Source organism: Amphiura filiformis, chromosome 6, assembly GCF_039555335.1.
Source record: "Amphiura filiformis chromosome 6, Afil_fr2py, whole genome shotgun sequence".
Lineage (NCBI taxonomy): Eukaryota > Metazoa > Echinodermata > Ophiuroidea > Amphilepidida > Amphiuridae > Amphiura > Amphiura filiformis.
Window position 1 is genome coordinate 74,046,707 of NC_092633.1, and position 20,610 is coordinate 74,067,316.

Here is a 20,610-nt window from a genome sequence, read left to right on the forward strand (position 1 = left end):
GCTAAATAATGAATTATCTGAAACCTGCATATTAAACAATGTAATATCCGAAAGCGGCATGCTAAACAATAAATTTGAAGGGGGAAGCAGTAAGTCTACGCTCATGACGCTCTAATAATAGAAATACTACTTTTACGCAACTTGAATGCGAATCATAGATAACAAGTTGTGTTCTATATGGAGCAAATATTGCCATAAATTATGTTTCATACACTCTCAGATAGCGAGAACCAACCAGAGCAAGCGTTAGAAAAATCCAAACCATGCATTGATTGTGTATAATGTACACTCCGTGTACTACGCGCAGTACTTTCGTACGCGTTCACGTCGCGTGGGCTTGATTCATTTTCGGGCGGGTTGATGCATTTATATTTGGTTCTATTTTCCAATATTTGTAGTGATAAATCCTATAATTAATGAACACAAATAATTCAAACATCTAAGTAGAATAATTGAGCTTCAGTTAATGAAAAAGTTCAAAATATTGCTATATAGACAGGGGTGACCATAATATGTACAAGAGGACATAAACACGTAAACGCATAATATCATGATCATACTTTATAATCCTGCATAAATCATAAGATTTCACTGTTGTGTGTTTCAATACAAGTTAAGTAGATTTTACTGTTCAAATATAAAAATAAATATAATTCGAGTTGATATTATTAAGATGTATTTCTCATCTTCACTGCATATTCGCCGTCGTAGTGTAACGTCAAAATCGATCCTTGCCAGATCAAATGGTTCTCGCTCCCTGTGTTCGGAACCACGATCGAAATGATCACAACATTCGTTGCTAACAGGTATACAAACCAAGCGTGAGTTAGTATGCCAGACGTATGGCAATTGATACCATTGATAGACACTGTAGTTAACTTACAATGCAGTGATTGATTTTCCTGACCAGTTACATGCAGCCTTGCCTTCAAACCAGGTCAGTGGCCTGACAGTGTTTTAATTTAAGACACTTTTCCTAAATGTTCAAACTAAAATAATGAATACAGAAATTAATATTACCTAGGCTTATTGGGTTTTTTTTATAATTGATATATTCGAAATATATGACGTATAATGTACTCGTGCAAATGCATTCGTCAAGATATCACACTTGCCATGAAGTCATTGCATTTTAATAGCTCAAGGGCGTGCGATTATCATGACTAATGCATTGCATTCAGTTCATTATCTTTATCTCAACTCTCATTATTGCTTTTGACAAGTCGCGTTTTAATCATATTCTGTTGTAATCATATGATTTTACATATTCATGCTTTTGTCAATTGAAAGCGATTATCAACTACATTTATCACAAACTTGTAAATGACAAGGACTTTCAGATTAATAACAGGAGTGATTTCCCATAAAATATTCAAATATAACAAAATTTTATATAAATAGTATTGAAATCAGCATTTCAACAATCAAATACATGCAAATGATTCAAGTCCGGCAAAGAGAACCATATTTTTAGGGTTTGATGGCTTCATGTATATTGTGTTTCTTTGCTGATTACTGCCCTTTGTGTGGTACTTAATTAACGGTACCCTTAAGAAGTTTACTATGGCGGTACAAATTCAAAACTTTTGTCCAAAACCAAGTCAAAATATTCCTCTGCACACACAGATTCAGAAAATGTGTAGTTATGAGCAAAAATGTCAAAGGCCAAATTTTGGATTCTACAGGTGTCATAACAGAAAAAAAGATCAGATTTTGATGAAGTCTCAGATTGTTCTACATAATGCCAATTCTAATAAAGAATAGTTTGCACGTCCTAAAAATGTGCTATGTAATATAATATAATATAACACAAAAGGTCAACATAAATATAGGACTCACAGGGTAACAATCTTTCTGTGTAATCAACATGATCAAGGCAGTGAGTCATTCTAGGTAGTAAAAACTATTATTTATTTGATTTGTCAATTGGCGACCATTTTCATCAATATCAGAGCATGTTCCCCTGTAGACACCAACACTTTGGATTTTCCCTTTTTGTCAGAACTCGGGAATGATAAGTCATAGATAGGTCAAACTATACATTTTTATGAATCTGTGTGACCAGAGAAATATTTTGGCATGGATTTGGACAAACTTTGACCAGTTTTTACCCGTATGTAAACTTTGACCTTGAAATTTTCAAATTGTCCGTGGCTGACAATTTTACACCCACCCGAATCTTATTTTCTACCACCCAAACAAAGAGCAAAGAAATACATAAACTGGCAAACCTACCTACCCTGGCTCTGCTGCCGGAGTATATCTGTTGTTCGGTGTTGAGATTACCATGGATTTTAAATGTTAAAATCTAAAGCTTTCACACATCCATAACATTTATACTCATATTGATCAATGCACCTTAAGTATCATTAATATATTACATTTGTAGATACTGATCTAGGCAATCGTGCTCCTCTGTTTTTGTCTCTATATGTTACACATATCACAATGAAAATGAAAGCTATAAATAGAAATATGACTAAACCTATGAGAGCTATCCACCATGGCTCCAACGAGAGGGCTCCGATTTGTACTTTTGTACTCCTGGCGGCCGGATCCACGTTGCTTATGATTGAATTTGCTGTGAAGTAATCAAAATCAACTTTTGTAAAATATACAGTGAATTGAAACATCAAGGCAGCTTATTGCCGCACGGTTATCAATATCATGTGTCATCACAGATCTGTGATCACATCATGCAGCATGCAGCAGGTATGTGAGTATCAATTCTGTATAGTATTTGATGTTTCACAATATGATTTTATTGACAAGTTCCACAATGACTAGGCTATTTCAACAATGGAAAGAACGTAAGTATTGTAACTTTAATACGAAAGACATACCTACAAATAAATATATTATTATGTAGACCATCTTGATCCTATCTAGAACAGATTAACACTTTCAATTATAAATAATTTTTGCAGGTTGATATGCAGTTTAAAATTAAGCACATGCATTTTATGTGAAGAGTGGAATTCTACGGCGTTAGTCTCACATGCTCATCATTTATTTGCGCATGTTAAGAAAGTTGTTGCAAAAATAAAATAACAACAAGTCAACCCGTATTAAGATTACAAAAACATTTTTCATTTCATGGTCTTCATCTACTCCGCTCGAATTGTAGAAGATTCTCTCCTGCCGATGACCTTACTTTCCTCGGCGGGTCGTTTCTCCCGCCAACATGAAAACATACGAGAATGATGATGAAGACGAAAAATAGCAAAAGTATTAGCCCAATCAGCGCTACCCACCACGGGTCAAGGACCCAGTCTTCAAACAACTGCTTCTGTGCAGTATTTTGAGGAACTGAAACGAAAGGAAATTACATTGTAACTACTCTAAAACGTTCAACACACGAAAGACATAAGCTTTACACTACAGGGTTGACATTAACTAATCTGAAAAGGGTGTGTCGGGAGATGGTGTCAATTGTTGTTGCCTAAAAAGGCGGATTTAAGTGTTTAAAGCCCTAATTCGTGGTACATTGGATGACATAGGGAAAAGTTAGCCAATAGTTAGCCTTCAAAGTGAAATAAACCTACTCATGTTACCGTCTGGCCATTGTCTGGCCTGCTGTCTGATCTTTCCCTGGGAAATAGGGTTTTCAAATTTGGGCCTTTAAGGAGGCTGCATTTGAGTTGGTGGGGCAATATTTCGGAATTTATATAGCATTGTTTCAGTTATTATTCAATTTGTTGAGATGATACTTCGTCAGCAATTGGGGTTTGTCAGAGCTAAAAGTACCTGTAAATGCACCACTTTTGAAAATGGAAGGACCATAAAATTTAGGTCTTAAAGGCCCATATAAAATTAACAGATGTGGAAATAGGAGTATAAGTGACCAGTAGATACCAGTTGTAGTCCTACTAATTCATGGCATATTGGATGGCCTAGGGGAAAGTTAGCCCATATTAGCAAGACTATCCTTGCCTTCAAGGTGAAACAAACCTACTCATGTTACCCTCTGGCCATGGGCTGGCCTGGTGTCAGATCTTACCCAGGGAAAGATGACATTCCAATATATGCCTTTAAGAGTGGTGCGCAGAAGCCCCTAGGGTCAAATGTTATATACTTACAGTACAAAAACAACTGCGTGGATTTCTCCTTGTCATACGAACTCACGCTGTTTCTATGGGTACAGTTTATCATTTGACACTATTTAAAGAGCCATGTTTTAAAGCTCCACTCCATTTTCAAAACTGGTACATTAGAAGTGCAGTTAAGTTCTGACGAGAACACATTGGTTTTAAGTTAAGGAAATCAAACTTGTATCCCCTCACCCCACCCCCACAACCCGCTCAAATTCGGCCTCACTAAATCCGCCACTCAATTAGGCAAATTCATTTAAAAAATAATTTTAAAAAAAGCGCAGTGATTTATAGTGCGCTACGCACAGGCACAACGCCTAGACGTTGATCCACAAGCCTCAGCACACTTTACAGGATTTCATTATACTATGAACACCATAATGTAAATTAATAGAAAGCAAAGTACATTTTCTATCAAAAAATTATTTGACACCATCTCCCGACACACCACAATTAATATTTAGCCGGCGGTTTATACAGACCCTTTTCAGACTAGTCTTAGCACTTCTTGCAAAAAATATCCCATACTTAATATCTACTTATATAATGTCAAGACTGTATTATTAACAATATTACTGCAAGTTGAGCACCGCAGAGCACTAATCTAGTTTGCATTTTGTGCATTTTATTTAGCAAATTGCATGAGCTTTCCGCTAGTCTCAAACGATCAGATGTGATTTATAAGTAATCTACCACTATGTTTAAGGCTTTATAAACTGTAGACTTTGGTTACATAGTTAAAATGGAAGCATTTAGCACACAGAAAGGGTAGAATAATTATAAATACATTTCTGATTGGTTGATAGCGTTCCGATTTAGAGCTTCGTCCTCACACCGTTCCCATCTTTTGTAATAAAAAATACATGTATCTAAACAAAGCTTAGGCATTGTTAAGAGCACTAAATTCTCGTGATACACAATACGATGCGCCGCCAGCGTTTGCTCTTGCCAGCCCAATTTATACCTCTTGGGTCAGCATCGCCATTCTAGCCACCAGTGGATTTTCACGCTAGTGTGATGATGATAATAATAATCTTACTATAAATAGGGAAATGTTGTATGTATCTATCTATGTATCTATGTATCATGGAAAGGCTCCGTCAGTTTCGATCCAAATGTCGCCAAATTCATACGGGAGATCGATGAATATACGGGAACGTGTTTAAACTTTATTTGGTTGAAAACGGTCAAGAATTGGCCTCAAAATCAGTGAAAATGTGGTACGTTGCTATGCTGGGTAAACAAAAAAGGGAGTCAGTTGTCAAGCTAGCCCGTGCGCGTCGTACGGGCGTATCTAATGCCAAGGCGCTCGCGTAGCGCAGCGATAGCGCGCGGGTAACGCAGCACTACGCGACAAACGACGCAGAGTCGCGCAATGAATGATAATACGGGTGAACGACCGACCGTAGGCGTAATAAATACGGGGAAAAGATGTGTGTTAAAAAGTTCAAACAACATGAAGAGGTAGGCCTACTGTAATTAAAAAAGAAAACAAAATGAGGACAAACAGGTAGGCCTACGAGTATGTGGGTTAGCCTATAGTTAGTCACAGTAAGAAAATGAAAACGGGAATAAAATAGGCTAAGAAGGAAAGAATAATAAAATCTAATAAAATTAGAAGATTTAAATAAAAAAGGCTATTAAACTGAGGACAGAACTAAATAAATAACATGAAAACGTGAAATCACAAGCTAAGCAGCAAATAAGAAATGAAGTCAACAGGGAAATGTACGAAAGGACAGATTTAGAAAATAATGGGAACGGGATTGAGTAAATAAAAAACATGGTAACGGAAATTTGCAAGCTTAGCAGCAAAATGTTTTTAAAAAATGGAACAAAATTGGCCCATGTAGAAGAAACTAAAAAGAAAGAAATAAACTAAAATGGAAACTTAGGCTTAACGAGGGTCAGACTCAGATAAATGAAATTTACCTTTTCAATGATTCTACCTGTTCAGTAATTCCTCCCGTTTTAGTGAACGCTCCCATTTACTCACCTAGCGGGGACCGGCGCGTAGCGCGGGTGTCCCGCTAGTAATAATAATAATAATAATAATAATAATAATAATATTAATAATAATAATAATAATAATAAAATAATAATAATAATAATAATAATAATAATAATAATAATAATAATAATAATAATAATAATAATAATAATAATAATAATAATAATAATGTGGAAAACAGCTCCATGAAGGATTCCGTGTGAATCACACTGTGATCAACATAGATAGGAAATTTATTAAAAAAATATAGTTGTAAATTGCTGCGTTTGTGTGCATTTGCGTATAACATCATTATATTGACATTTTAACACACAATGACATATGTGACTGGACGCGGCGAATCAGCCGTAAAGTCGGCCCCGGTCAATTTTTTTTTTTCGTGTTTAGAAAATATTTACCATAAGCTTTAAAATGGTATATCATTTGACTTCAAACGATATCCAAAAGCGGGGTTATGATTTGTTGAACTCTGTTCCTTCGACAAAATTGTATTTTTATCGGTTCTACATGTGTCTCTTTTTCTACATGTCTGGTAATAAATATCCAACAGTCGTAATTGGCGGTCATTTCAAATCATCCCCAAGTCAACGAGGTTCAGAAATATCCTCTCATTGTTCATTGTTGATTATACATACCTAGACAAAATACAATGCTTTATTATCTACCACTTGAACAGGATTTAGCCAAAGCAAACAAAGACAAGAACTATTCTATAGAAATAGGTAGAAGCTTATTATCCTCTTCAGCAGTAGTATTATTGATTGATTTAAACAGCGTTTGATAAGATACTTGTCGCAACGAATTGATACACCTATGAATACGACCTTCACATACATTTTACACTTTAACTCAAAATACAATTTGCCGAGTTTACGGCTGATTCGCCGCGTCCACTCACATATGTTCTTGTGTTATGATTCGTATTACGCGGACTTTGGATGTCGATATTTTCCCATGATGCACTGCATTTTGGGTCCTCCCCAGCAACCGCTGGAGGCGCATCGTATAAGTTTGTGAACCGACCAAATTATCCACTCGTCTTTCTAAATGCAAGTGTGTGTCAAACAAACCGATAGAAGAGTAATAAGGTAACGAAAAAAAGAAACCCTGTTTTTTGGGTTTGTTTTTTTTAATTGGAAATGACCTAAAAAATCACACAATTCTGTAAATAATTTGCAATTTGAGAAAATACAAAATAAGAATTTTGTTCCTGAAATTTCCGAAATTTTGGTCGGCATTCATTTGTACAGGAATTTTTTTTCCAATTTGTTCAAAATCTGGGTCAGTCGGGCCCGTAGAACAGGGATTTCTTTTTTCGTCGTCTAATCAATAACATTCTGCATTGGCAAGTGGGAAATGGTGAATCAACGGTGGAAACACCGAGATGATATTGGACCATATACCGCTTTATGCAAAAATGTTTACAAAGCGAATAGTTACCTCCTTCCTCACACGTGTTTCCTTTGAAGTTAGTTTTACAAACACAAAGAGCTTTCTTTTGTACTTGAGAATTGATGCATGCATTTGTATTCTCACTACAAGGATTTACGGCTGGACCACAGTAATCATCTAAATGAAACACAAAAATATTAATAACATTTTATTTTCTAATCAGTATAGTAGTTAAATTCATCAAATATTATTGGTAAGTGCAAAAGCAGCTATTTTCTTCCTAGGAACTACATGCCTGCATTATGTATCTCATTGACCTAATCCGGGTCGTGCTGCCTCTGGTTATGGACCACAAGTTGTGACCACAAGTGTGAAAATGCACTCTTTGTTTAAGGCAGTTGTAGAGTAATGTGGCTGATTGAGTTGCTATTCGGAACTATAGGTTACTGAGTGATATATTATACATCATCCATAGAATGTGATTTTAAAATGCGCATGTGCGTTAATCAAAGGCTTCAGAATATGTGCTTCTGCACTCATTACGACAATCACACACATATCATTTATGGGACAGATTGAATTTTTCATCCGCTTTAGAATGAATGAATGAATTAATTTATTTAATCTTTCTTTATTCTGGATAGCTATTAATGGTGCTTAGGCACATGAATCTGTGGACTTACCTCCAATATCTGTTTCACAAACTGTACCAGTATATCCACTGCGGCAATCACAACTATAACTGTTTACTAAGTCGATACATTTTCCATTATTCATACATGGTTCGCTTACACATTCATCAAAATCTGAAACATATGTTTAAAGTATTTGAAGATCATGAATTTATATTATTATTATCCTGGTTATCATCAATCATCATCGTCGTCGTTATCATCATCATGCCTCGAATTAAGTAGCAGCATATTGTAACTCCAAAATTTGAATGTGGGCTGCAAAATTGCGATACAACATTTTAAACGATGTAAGCATCCATTGGGTCTCAAACTCTCCTTGCACGTAAACTTCTTCATCGTAGTAGTAGTAATATATATAATCAAAATCACACAACAAAATGAGGTCTGAAAAATAAAGATGTTTGCATTTGCAATCAATGGTCAACGGAAGCCTACCTTGATCACAGTATGTACCGTAGAACCCATTGGCACAAATACATGTTACACCACCATTTAGGTTGTCCAAGCATCTGGCTCCATTCAAACAAGGGTTATCAGCACATGTGACAACTAGAAAAGATAACAAAACATTAATAAATATTGATTTTGAATGAAAGAATGGTACACAGGACTGCTTGCTGACTTAATATTATCAGTCCCATCTTGGTTTCCCCTACATATATGTGACGTGTCATGTCAAAAGCAGACACTTTTGGGCAGGTTATCAATTTTGAGGTTTTTACATATCTTTTAAAAATATAGAGACATCTTGCTCCACAACGCCGTTTTCCCCAATGAAATCGGACATTCCTAAGCGAAGATATTGAGTTCGTAAGTTATAGTATTATAAAACTGGAAATTGAGATATCGGCCTTTGAAAATATTATTGACAATGTTGAGAGTAGGAACTACCTTGAAAAATGTCTCCAAAAATACAAGATGCCAGTTATATTCCAGTCTGAAACTATCAGACAATATTTTTAGCATTAATAACATCACAAATTCGCAACAAACCCAAATTGTGAAAAAATCACCCCGGGCAGATTTTTGGCTATTACTCCATTTAAGATCCTGCCCAAAAGTGTCTGCTTTTGACATGACACGTCACATATTACCCTAAAACACGCAATCTCATTTCAGAAATTTTAACAGATTTTATACATGTATTGTATGTATCTACTCAAAAGTATATCGGGGTGCTGATATGTTCCGGGTTTTGTGAGAACGGACCTTAACCACTATCATCATCGACGCTTGTCCCATCTACTGTGCTTCTATTGCAAGAGCATGATTAACCCTAACACGCCTAACACGTACTACAAAACACTACAAACAGCTTCATGGCGCGTTTGTGCATCCCACGGGATCTGATGACGCAATCCCCCTAAGTGATTATATGGGCACGAATTCGCTGGCCCGGGCAGCGTAAGACCTGTGGCTAGGTGTCAGCGGCCTACTGCTTGGCATGCGAGGGGTCTCGGGTTCGAATACCACCCAGAGCCAACAACTTCTTTGTTCGTTTTCTTTATTTATTTCTCCCTTCCAGTCGCCAAAAAGTCCTTCGGAGGTTAGGGCTAATTAGTTTTGTATGTCAATATATTTTCGTTATCTTACACTCGGCACATGTTTCTCCAGTGTACGCTGGTTGACATTCACAGCTGTATTCGTATTTATCATTGCCAAGTTCTTGCTCAGTACACGTTCCACTGTTCTGGCAGGTTGTGTCTGTACAGGGAGCTGTATAGGTATGAGAATAATATAACAATACACAAACTATCATAATATCCCTAATTGCGATATCAGGATGATAGGATAAAATTATATTATATAAAGTAAACAAACAACAATCCTGTGCGCAGTGGCGTAGCTGCCGGGGGGGGGCAATTTCCCTGGCAATGCCTATTTGGGCCCCCCCCTAGCGCAGGGCAAAATAATAAAGGAGTGAGAGAGATGGAAAAAAGGGGAAAAGAAAGAGAAAGAGAGAATCCATAGGCCAACGATATAAGGTGCGGATAGAATTTGAACAGTTTTAAAAATTGGGTCAACCTTTTTGAGGAAGGGGCGGCAAAATTTTTGTTTGGTGGATTTGGGCCCCCGCCCCATACAGGCTTGCCACCCCCCCCCCCCCCTGGAAAAAATCCCAGCTACGCCACTGCCTGTGCGATTTGTACCCTAAAACATTCACATATGTGACATGAATAAGAGACAATACTAATTACAGCTACATATGAATGAATGATAATAACATTGTCTTACGCTATGGAATAGAGTTGGACAGTAGTTTCACCGCTGTGTGTGTGTAAATTAAAATCTTTTTTTTGTAGACCTAAGAAACATGTATAAATGTAGTAAAGTAGTTTGAAATTGGTATCATTGTGTGACGTTTTTGTGAAAGTTTGCTGCCTGAAAATTATATATGATAATGTTTTACTTTTGTGTGTTATACTTGGTTTTGTTAATCATTTAATTGTTTTATTTTATTTTATTTTAAAAACACCTTATATAAACAAGCCGTTCGAAAATTCAGTTAGGCATGTGACTCATATTCAATTAGGCAAATAAGATTACCCAATCAACAAACCCATTGACTTTCCTTAAAAAAAAACGAACAAAAAACTTCCCATATGCATGAACCTAGTGCATTTGGTAAGAGGCAGCTATTCTTGAAAGTCTCATTATTGCAGTGAATATAAGCTTGCGATTGGATAAAAAAAATAGTAGTAACAAGTAACATTAACATTGATGAAATCAACTAACAATCAGGCCTGGTTCAAAGGATCTATCATGATCTGGGAAATTAACTGTCAAGAGTAAAAGTTTGAAAATGTGTTGCCCTACGCATCGGTTATTAATATAACTGGCTGCAGATAAACATCTTCACCAGCATGGGTCAGCTCAGATCTAGAAAAGCAGAAGTATCATTCCAGAAAATATTGCATAAATGTATTATTTCTTATCAGAAAATATATAATATATCCATGGTTCATGAGAAAATCGGGAGATGAGAAACCTTGAATCTCAATACTGAATGTTTCATACCGTATACTTAGTTGTGCAGACTGTGTGTGTGTGCGGGGGCGTGTACAGTCACGCGTAAATGGAAGATGCCCTGGTTTACAAGTGAATAAGGGTAGGAATAAGAAAAGGATACAGACAGTCAGGTTGCAACTTGCAAACTTGAGTGCTCCTAATAATAGACATATCAAACTATCGGTGGCTTAGAAAAAATACGGGTTGCCAAAATAATACATAAATATATTAACTTCCATTCCCAAGATAATCACCCAAGCCACCCATCTCCTATAAACCGTGCAACCCGGGCGTGCAACATGGCATCGCTTAAGCCAGTGATCTCCTTCCCATTAAAACCCGGCAAAATTGCGTAAGACACAAAGGCGGTTATTATTATGACGTCATAGTGATATTAACTGTAAATCACCACTTACCAAAATGACATTTTTCTCCAATATAACCATCAGTACATGTACAGATTGGTCTCCTCGTTCGTTCAGTAAGGGCACATTGGCCATTGTTTAAACAGTAGTTTTCACATGCTGAAAAATAATATATCATTCTTTTAAAGCCCGTCGTAAACGTCCATCACACAGTGACGCTCTTATAAAATCAAAACGATTTATTCTTTGATATGATTGATTTCAAATCTTGACTTGACATAATTATTATAATAAACAAGATATTGCATTCAACAATGTTCATGTTTTAATGCATGACATTGCTTATACTGTTTAAGGCCTTTAATTATTAACAGGTGGGACTTGGTTAAGACTCACCAATTATTGTTTCACAGTTGTCACCCATAAACTCTCTACTGCATTCACATCTGTACCCATCGGCTTCATCTATACAATTACCATCATTCAGACACGGAAGACTTGCACATTCGTTGACGTCTATCAAATTACAGAAATTAGGCACCATTAGTTGTGCGTGGAACTTGTACTTGCTGGTCATTTAAGCATTAACTTAGTCCGTTTTATGCCCTAACAATTTGGGTGCAATTGTGCACCCAAACTTAAACCTTAAGTTAACCCTGAAACATGATATGATGGTACGAAGGTTGTCCTTACTTACCGGTACTTGTTTCACATAATTCTCCAACAAAACCTTGAGCACATTGACATTCTATTCCGTCTTCAACTAGTGTACACGTCGCTCCATTTGTGCAAGGATCACTGCTACATGGATCTGGAGAACATGGGAAGGATACTTAATTAAACATAATATTTATCGACAGATATCACAGTAATTGAATGGCGCGCAAAATGTATTTTAATTTGTCAAAACGAGCTTGTCATACTTCGTCGTGTCAAAACGAACTTGTCATACTTCAGTTTTTATGCTGTATGTTCCCCATAATGTGAAAACTAAGTTTCCAAAAATATGCAACTTAATATATTTAGCGCACCAGCTTTCCCAATAATGTACAACCCTAATTTCACAAAGGCTAGTCTTAGCTAGTGTGTTTTATACTACCATTCTGTAAACGTTTTCCTAATTCCATCCTGTGATATTTTGAGATGAGCATACATTCTGACGTATGCACTCAAAAGTCTCAACAAAGACATGAAAGATGACAGTATACATGAACCAATGAAATGGCTTAGGCTTAGGTTAGCTTTCTACTTACCCGTTTCACACCGTGGCCCTGAATAGCCCTCCATACAATTACATATGTATGTGTTTCCTGACTGTTCACAAGTTCCACGATTCAAACACGGACTGGGTAAACATGGATCGCCAACTGATGGAGATGATGTAGGTATGGTGGTAGCCCGGATGGTAGTAGGAATGGGTTCAGTAGTTACTATAAAATAAAGATTGATGTTGCTAAAATGAATATTGAAATGGTATGTAATAATGAGACGATGTACAACGGGTTATGTTGACTATGAACCCTAAACAATTCTTTTGTCTCATTGTATACGGATTCTGTAGGAACTCTTGTTCAAACTGAATCAAAATATTAGAATAACAAGTTAGCTATCAAAATAAGTGTAACTTACAAGGAAATTATATAAAGTACCAGAAGGAGATGTTCAGGAATGATGGCATTTAATATGTATTTAAAATTCATCGAATTTAGGAAAAACGTGACCGCTTGTGTGATAGTCTTTTCATGTTTTACGCATTTACAGCATATTCTGTTAAAATTGTTAATAACATAGAAAATTACCACAAACGACATTTCAAATTGCTTAAGAAAAAGTTTATTTGATATAGTTTGTTCTCCAAAAAATATATGATATCATATCTAAATCGACTAAAAAAGTGGAGTTAGGTAAACAACAAAACAAGTTTGCAGTGAGCATTTCTTGAAAGTCAGATCATTCGACACCGCATATAAAATGTGTGTAACATTTCTACCTTATTTTCGAAAAGTCATGCCACTCCATGTTTTGAGAGCTTTTGAGCTCGCGAGTCGAGACCCTAATTACCAAGGTACTAGAAAATCTTGGGTTGTATTGAATTATGTCTCCGTCTCATTTGGAACCCGACAATATTTTCACCTAGGCAATTTGACACATCCACAATGGCCAATTCTATACAATGTTTAATGATTGTGAAGTTATTTAGATACATATTAAAGTGCAGTGCCATAGTTATATTTCTATCCTACCTGGGGTTTCACAAAGTATTCCCGTATGTGTATCTGAGCATTCGCAATCAAAGTTACTAGTACCAATACCAGGAGAACATTTTGCATTGTTCATGCAAAGATTCGGAACGCACGGATTGGGTTCCTGCGCTTGTGTAGTAGTAGGCTGTTGGGTTGAGGGTGATGACGGTGTGGCTACTGTGATTGAATACGTTAGTAAGGTTAAGATGATCGTGAGATGGTTTGTAAAAGCACTAAAAAATGGGAAAATATTTTAACTAATGGAATTGTAAACATTTCGTTGTGCTTTTGGTTTCGTTACAGATTCATGCTTTTGTTTTTAGGTAAAATTTCATAAACGTACCATGTGAAAGAGCAATTTTTACAATTTTGCTTCAAAAACTCCATGCTCAGCTAAAAGAAGGTCTTCCGCGCAACTGTTCTTGTTTTTGAGAGAATAATTTCAAACTATTCAACCAGATTAATCCAAAACATACCTTGGAGCAACCAACGTTGCGGTCAGTACCACTGACCTTCAGCTGGGTTGTGATGTTAAACACCTTTACGTGATGTTAAACACCTTTACGTGATGTTAAACACCTTTGATGTTAAACACCTTTGAAGGTGTTTAACATCACAACCCAGCTGAAGGTCAGTGGTACTGACCGCAACGTTGGTTGCTCCAAGGTATGTTTTGGATTAATCTGGTTGAATAGATTGAAATTATTCTCTCATTGTATGATTCCCAGATGATTGAGAGTATTCACAATCTGTTCTTGTTTTTGTTTTTGTTTTTGTTGTGTTTTTGTTTTTTGAAAAAGACTGAAATTACAATACCCAGAATGTGTAAAATTAACCAACAGGCAAAAACTCGTCAAAATGACCATTGTTATTTCAAGTTACTTACATGTTATTTAAATATAAAGTATGAAGCAGAAAATTACCATCTTTATACACAGATATGCATGCAATTATATTAGCAATGAAAATATAATAATAATTTAGTACCTGGAGTTTCACAGTTTACACCCATAAAGGAAGGAAGGCACAAGCATAGATAGGTCCCACCAGACCGTGGGTGGCATAGACCCCCATTTATACAGGGATCAGAATTGCATGCGTTTGGTGGCTCCGTAGTAGGTGATGGAGTAATTACTGCGATGATGAAAAGAAAATGCAAAGTGATGACATGAACGAGACAGGAGTTTTAAAGGTTTTAAAGATGTTGCCATTTCGAGAAACTCATTATTTACACTGAAGAAATAAAGACCAAATAATCAAATATAATTGATTCACATATTAAATGATGAGATATCAAATTGTATTAGTTGTTTTTGACGGATATCTCAATCCAGTATTTTTAACCGACTGAATTATTAACAAACTGAAATTCAGAGGTGAAATTGACCCATACTTGATAATGCAAATGAATGCGTAATGAATGATAACTTATTTCAATAAAATGTGCGTAGTTATATTTTATAGAAGCTTATCGCTCAAATACAACCACTTTGTTTGAAATAAATGAAGGAATTTTTGAAGGCGATATTTTATTAAATCATTACGTTAAAGAAGATCGGTTTGAGTGTGGTACCTGGTGTTTCACAATATGGGCCTGTATGTGTGACAGGACAAGAACATATGAGCACTGTACTCGCAATAGAGGAACAGATTCCACCATTCATACAAGGATTCTCGTTACATAGATTGGTAGGAGTTATTATCGGTGGTGAGGTTGGTGTCACTATGAGCAGTGAAGAAAAAATTGGTGACAGTCCAGATCATTCACATGAAACAGGTTATATTACTGCTATCTTAATTGTAAATATTAAAATGGTGAATACTATCATAAAGGCTATCTAGAACTTTAGTTTAATCATTTACCAGAATAAGAATGCTCGATTACATTTCTTTATACTTTAGATCAATTTTTAAAGAATTGTCATGTGTCGTTTATCCAAATCCACTATTGTATCACGATATTTTGATACAAGTTTTAATTGGGAATGGGTATTTGAACTATGATATATTTCCAGGGTCTGTACCACATGATCATAAAGCTTTAAAGCCTAGTCTGTTGGATTTATTTTAATCATTTCCTACATTAATATTAGTTTTCCAATATCAGAATGAAAATTAAAGGCTTTAAATTAGGAATTTTTAAATTATGAAACTAGAAAAAACAAATGGTACCTTTTTCTGTTTCACATCTGTCGCCAATGTGAGTAGCAGGACATAAGCAAATATACTCTTGACCCCCGAACAAACATGTGCCCCCATTGAGGCATGGGCTAGATGAGCAAGGATTGGAAGGAGGTGCAACAGTGGTAGGTGAAGGTGTTATGTTTGTCGGAAGAGTAGGTGATGGTAAGATGGTAGTAAGCTCTGTAATGATGACACATTAAATGAAATAAAAATGGCAAATACTCCTTATGTTAAGACAATTGGCACTTTCAATGTTAGAGGCAATCAAAGAACTTATATGGAAAACTAGAAGTGGTGATATAAGTACATTGTAAGCAATATAATTAGTTTAAGATCAGATCAGATTGCAAAATCAAGCCAAAACATATTTTAGTCAATCAGAATGACAAAGAATATATTTTGTTTCCCATTGTGGCAGCAACCGAAACTATCAAATGAGTAAATGAACATATTGGTGAAAGAATCCGATTCAGACGCTTTACTGAATCCGGATTGAGATCAAAGCGTATCTCTTTTCCACTAATCATGAATGAAAAAGACGGTCAGTCGGAATGAATAGCGTATATATGATGAGTTAGTGAATGAGATCACCTGCAAAGCTTTGACACGCAGAAGTGAAATGATATGCTTATAGCTGATAAATGATGAGACATTTGTTTACATTTAGGACGTCCTCAAGTATATAAATAAACTGCTCGATGTATTAACATCATTATCGTGAACATCGTGAAGGTTATTCTTATTATACATGTATGGAATGGTCATATCTAAAAGAATAGATCATAGAAATGGTCATATCTAAAAGAATAGATCACCAGAGAACGTCCTGTAAAAATATCACACCAATTATCAAGGCACCGCATAATTCTGCACCTCTTGTTTCGCAGTTGATTCCAGTATATGTAGACGCACAGAGACACACATGCAGTTGACCATCTTCTTGTGGCATGTCGTCATTGTGTCTATTGAAACATGTTCCACCATTCAGACAAGGTGATGAGCTACATGCTATAAATACAAAAATTAAACCTAAAAGTATAATTTTGTTATACTTCAGTAATTTTTATGTTCTTCGTCAAAGTCAATCGTGGTGCCAGTTGATATCTTCGAGACATCGATCCAATTAGACGTCAAACTGTGTCAGCGTTGAATATTTGTTCTATGTAACATGAAAAACACTAAAAGAATCAATTGTCTTACCTTTCATTATACATGGCTGATTTTGAAATTGACTCCCATCTGGGCATGTGCATTGGAATGACTGTCCACCATCTTGTAGCTGGCATTGACCATCCCCGCATGGGTTTGGATTGCACAGATTTGCTGAATGTGATGAGAAATGGTTTGTAACACTGTTATATTCAGTAGGCTGCCATCACAAGGAATATGTCAAATCATAGTTAAAGGCACATTCAACTGGCAACTGTTTCATTTCATTGCTTACATTTTTCAATTTATCACAGGATAAAGTAATGCAAGTCATAATAATAACGTAAAACAATAATTATCTGAGATATAAATTGCGGAGTTTACTGATTGCTAATTAAACTAATTATCTAAAAGAAGGGAACACAATTACACTGAAGCAAACACACCTTAAAGGCGCTGACATTATACCTTGTTAAATATTTTGGAGATATAGCATTACACATAATGCCTTTTCCATACTCCTTCAGTATCAATGATATTGTGTTCATATGTTATTCCTTCCTTCCATGTCTCAAATGTGATATACAAAAGTAATACCCAAGCATCAAGGATATGTGGGTTAGAAATAAAAATCGTAACATTATATTTACATTTATACAATTTAAGCTCACCGATTTCGTTGCAAATTGTTCCCATCCATGGAGTACGGCATTGGCATATAAAATTGGCGCCTGCTGAATTGTAGCATGTTCCCATATTCAGACACGGGTTCGCATCGCATGGCAATGGTACAGTAGCTAAAAAAATAATCGATACATATATTTTACCATAGGCGTAGATCCCAGGGGATTGGGGGATAAATCCCCTACCCAATATTTTGCAGGGGGATGGTCCATACAATCATCCCCCTGTATGTGGGTTTCTGACCAAATTAACCTCTTATTTCATTACTTTAGTTTCAATATGGCAAACGTTTTTGCGCGCTTCGCGCGCATTTGTATCAACAATTTTTTCTCTCCCCAAACATGCCAAAAGATGCTGGATTCACTATGCTGCAAGAGATTCTTTCCAAGCCCACCCCCCCCCCCCTCATTTCAAAAAGAAATCTACGCCACTGTATTTTACGCTTCTTGCTTCAGTCGCAATTCAGTTATTGCAAATAATAATTTTTCAAACTAAAATAATCAACTATAGAAAAAATATTAAATTCGTGTACATCGTGGAACATTCAACTACGCTTGTTACTCCGCGACTAATCATGCCAACTACACGCGCGTACAACGCTACTCTACGCGTCCATATTAGCGAGGCTATCTGCGTACAACTGCTTACTACGCACAGCCACGCAAAGAGTATGTTCCACAATGTACACGAATTTGATAATTTTTCTATAGTGCTATACTGATGGATCCTAATGTATATAACGCATGCAGGGTGTTACTAAGTGCACACAAAAATGGTTGTATGGACGTATTTGCCTAATTTAATGAATGGCATCTGGAAATTGTTTTAAAGCTGCCAAAGATATAGGAAAATCAGCAGGAACAACTAGGAAATGTATTTATTCGGATGACATCATAACCCATATTTAAAAATACTTTGAGTAGTTTGTTTGGACCCTCAGAAGATCAACAAGTAGTAAATCCTTTGAAGCTGAAGAAATTATTACCAAAGCGGACACACAAATGGTTATATGAACGTATTACGCTAATTTAATGAATGATATCTAGAACTTTTTAAAGCTGTCAGGCGATTGCATTTTACTCAAATGAACAAAATGATGATTAATTTCCATTAGGTCAACAGTACTGAAATAAACTGAAATAGATGTTACTTGATATTTAATTTGTATTTTATCCTATTATACCGTTTTTCTTGTATTATATCCTACTCTAATAGATTGCTTGTCTATATCATGTATATTTGAATATTTTGTACTTTACAATTGCTTGCTTTGTAAAATCATCATATGTTTGAGTTTCAGTCTTTTTTCACCTTCGCTCTGCTTTCCTTCTGATTGTGTTCCTAAATTTGTTGAGACACTTTGTAATAATGCGCAATATTAAGGCTCCGTTTATTTATTTATATTTATTATAACATTGGACAGGTAGCCTTACATAATATAGTAATGTTAGATACAGACTGACCAATGACTCCACATGGGCACCCGAGTTCTCAACTTACTTTCGCAATTATTTCCAGTAAATCTTGCAGTACATTCACACTGGTATCCAGTAGATAACTCATTACATGTACCACCATTCCGACATGGGTTAGTAGAACATTCATCCGGTGTCGGTGCTGATTTATATGAAAGGGGTGATCAAGAGTGATTATTTGGGGAATATGAAGTGAAATACAGTTGCGTTAGTATGTAATTAAGCAAAGAAAAACAAGGTTTGTCTCAGAAATGCGCGCATAGTCTTAACATCTTTGTTTGTAAATCGCATGAAGCAAACGATGGCTACGATGGTGAACCCAAAATGCAATTTCAAACAATCCGTCGCATCGAATATATATTTTTCAGCTAAAACAAAAATTGCATACCACGTACGGCTTTTTTACAGTTTCTTGTGAAACAAATATTTTTTCAAACTTATAGCTTCACCAATTAAAAAAGACATCGAGTTAGTGAAAACCCAAAAGTTTGATGACGTCCTATAGGGTCAAAAAGCTGATCTTTCGGTTTGGAATTTTCGGCATTTCACACTTACGTTTCAGGGAAGGAGGGAGGGAGAAGGAGGGAGAGGAAGGGCAACATCCTAACGAAAGCGCTTTCGTTTATAGGACGTCATCGAACTTTTGGTTTGGTCCCTTTGGGTAAGCATAAAATTACAGATGTGTTAGGTTGAGAATAAAATCAATAAACAATATCTTGAATTGCTATTTCAAACAACTTGAATTCCAACACAAAATATCCACAAAATATGCACTCTTCTTCCATAGCAGCCAAAATAAAAGAATTTCTGTAAAACAAGTATTTTGATAATTCGCAAATTTAAAATGAAACAGCAGGATTTGTCAAGGATATTGAATATGACTGAGGAGTTAACTGAAATATCAAATCAGTTTCGAGTGCTATTTTAAGTATTCCAAACCGCTAGTGTCTGTTTTGTTGCCGTTTACTTTTCCTTATCGCGTTTCTCAACCTATCTTCTATTCAGATTGTCTTGTAATGATTCAACCGCCTCATATAAGTCTTTGGTTTTGATACAGTGGTAACAATTGTAAATATATTGTGCCAGTTTAAGGAAAACTCCAAATGTTTCATTATAAATGATAAAGGGGTACTTATTTGAATTATAGCAGCAAACGTTGGTAAAAAAGTAAAGGTATTATGATCCCATATTTATACGAACAATGAATATAAACTTTATGGTGTTGAATATGCATGATGTTAATCAAACTCCTCGTTTGATTAACACGTGACCACACTGTGTATTTCACATGATCCCTTTTCATATTAAAGCC

The 20,610-nt window shown here is 35.8% G+C and overlaps 1 protein-coding gene across 8 annotated transcripts in view; it reads right to left on the minus strand.

Annotated features, from left to right (window-relative positions):
• Window positions 1-412: 412 nt before the first annotated feature.
• LOC140156013 (uncharacterized) overlaps window positions 413-20,610 on the minus strand; it is a 28,998-nt gene continuing 8,800 nt past the window's right edge. For 2 of the 8 annotated variants that reach the window (XM_072179096.1, XM_072179094.1), the window contains 17 exons: window positions 19,324-19,440; window positions 17,811-17,936; window positions 17,191-17,313; window positions 16,864-16,998; window positions 15,979-16,170; window positions 15,380-15,529; window positions 14,794-14,940; window positions 13,807-13,983; window positions 12,817-12,993; window positions 12,261-12,374; window positions 11,960-12,079; window positions 11,615-11,722; window positions 9,783-9,905; window positions 8,625-8,738; window positions 8,178-8,300; window positions 7,543-7,671; window positions 413-2,581 (listed from right to left, as the gene is read on the minus strand). In XM_072179096.1, coding sequence (XP_072035197.1) covers window positions 2,370-2,581; window positions 7,543-7,671; window positions 8,178-8,300; window positions 8,625-8,738; window positions 9,783-9,905; window positions 11,615-11,722; window positions 11,960-12,079; window positions 12,261-12,374; window positions 12,817-12,993; window positions 13,807-13,983; window positions 14,794-14,940; window positions 15,380-15,529; window positions 15,979-16,170; window positions 16,864-16,998; window positions 17,191-17,313; window positions 17,811-17,936; window positions 19,324-19,440 — 2,387 coding nt within the window. In that variant the 3' untranslated portion in view covers window positions 413-2,369. Of the gene's footprint in view, window positions 3,310-7,542; window positions 7,672-8,177; window positions 8,301-8,624; window positions 8,739-9,782; window positions 9,906-11,614; window positions 11,723-11,959; window positions 12,080-12,260; window positions 12,375-12,816; window positions 12,994-13,806; window positions 13,984-14,793; window positions 14,941-15,379; window positions 15,530-15,978; window positions 16,171-16,863; window positions 16,999-17,190; window positions 17,314-17,810; window positions 17,937-19,323; window positions 19,441-20,610 lie in introns of all 8 variants that reach the window. The other 6 variants (XM_072179095.1, XM_072179099.1, XM_072179098.1 and 3 more) reach the window with 6 other exon arrangements.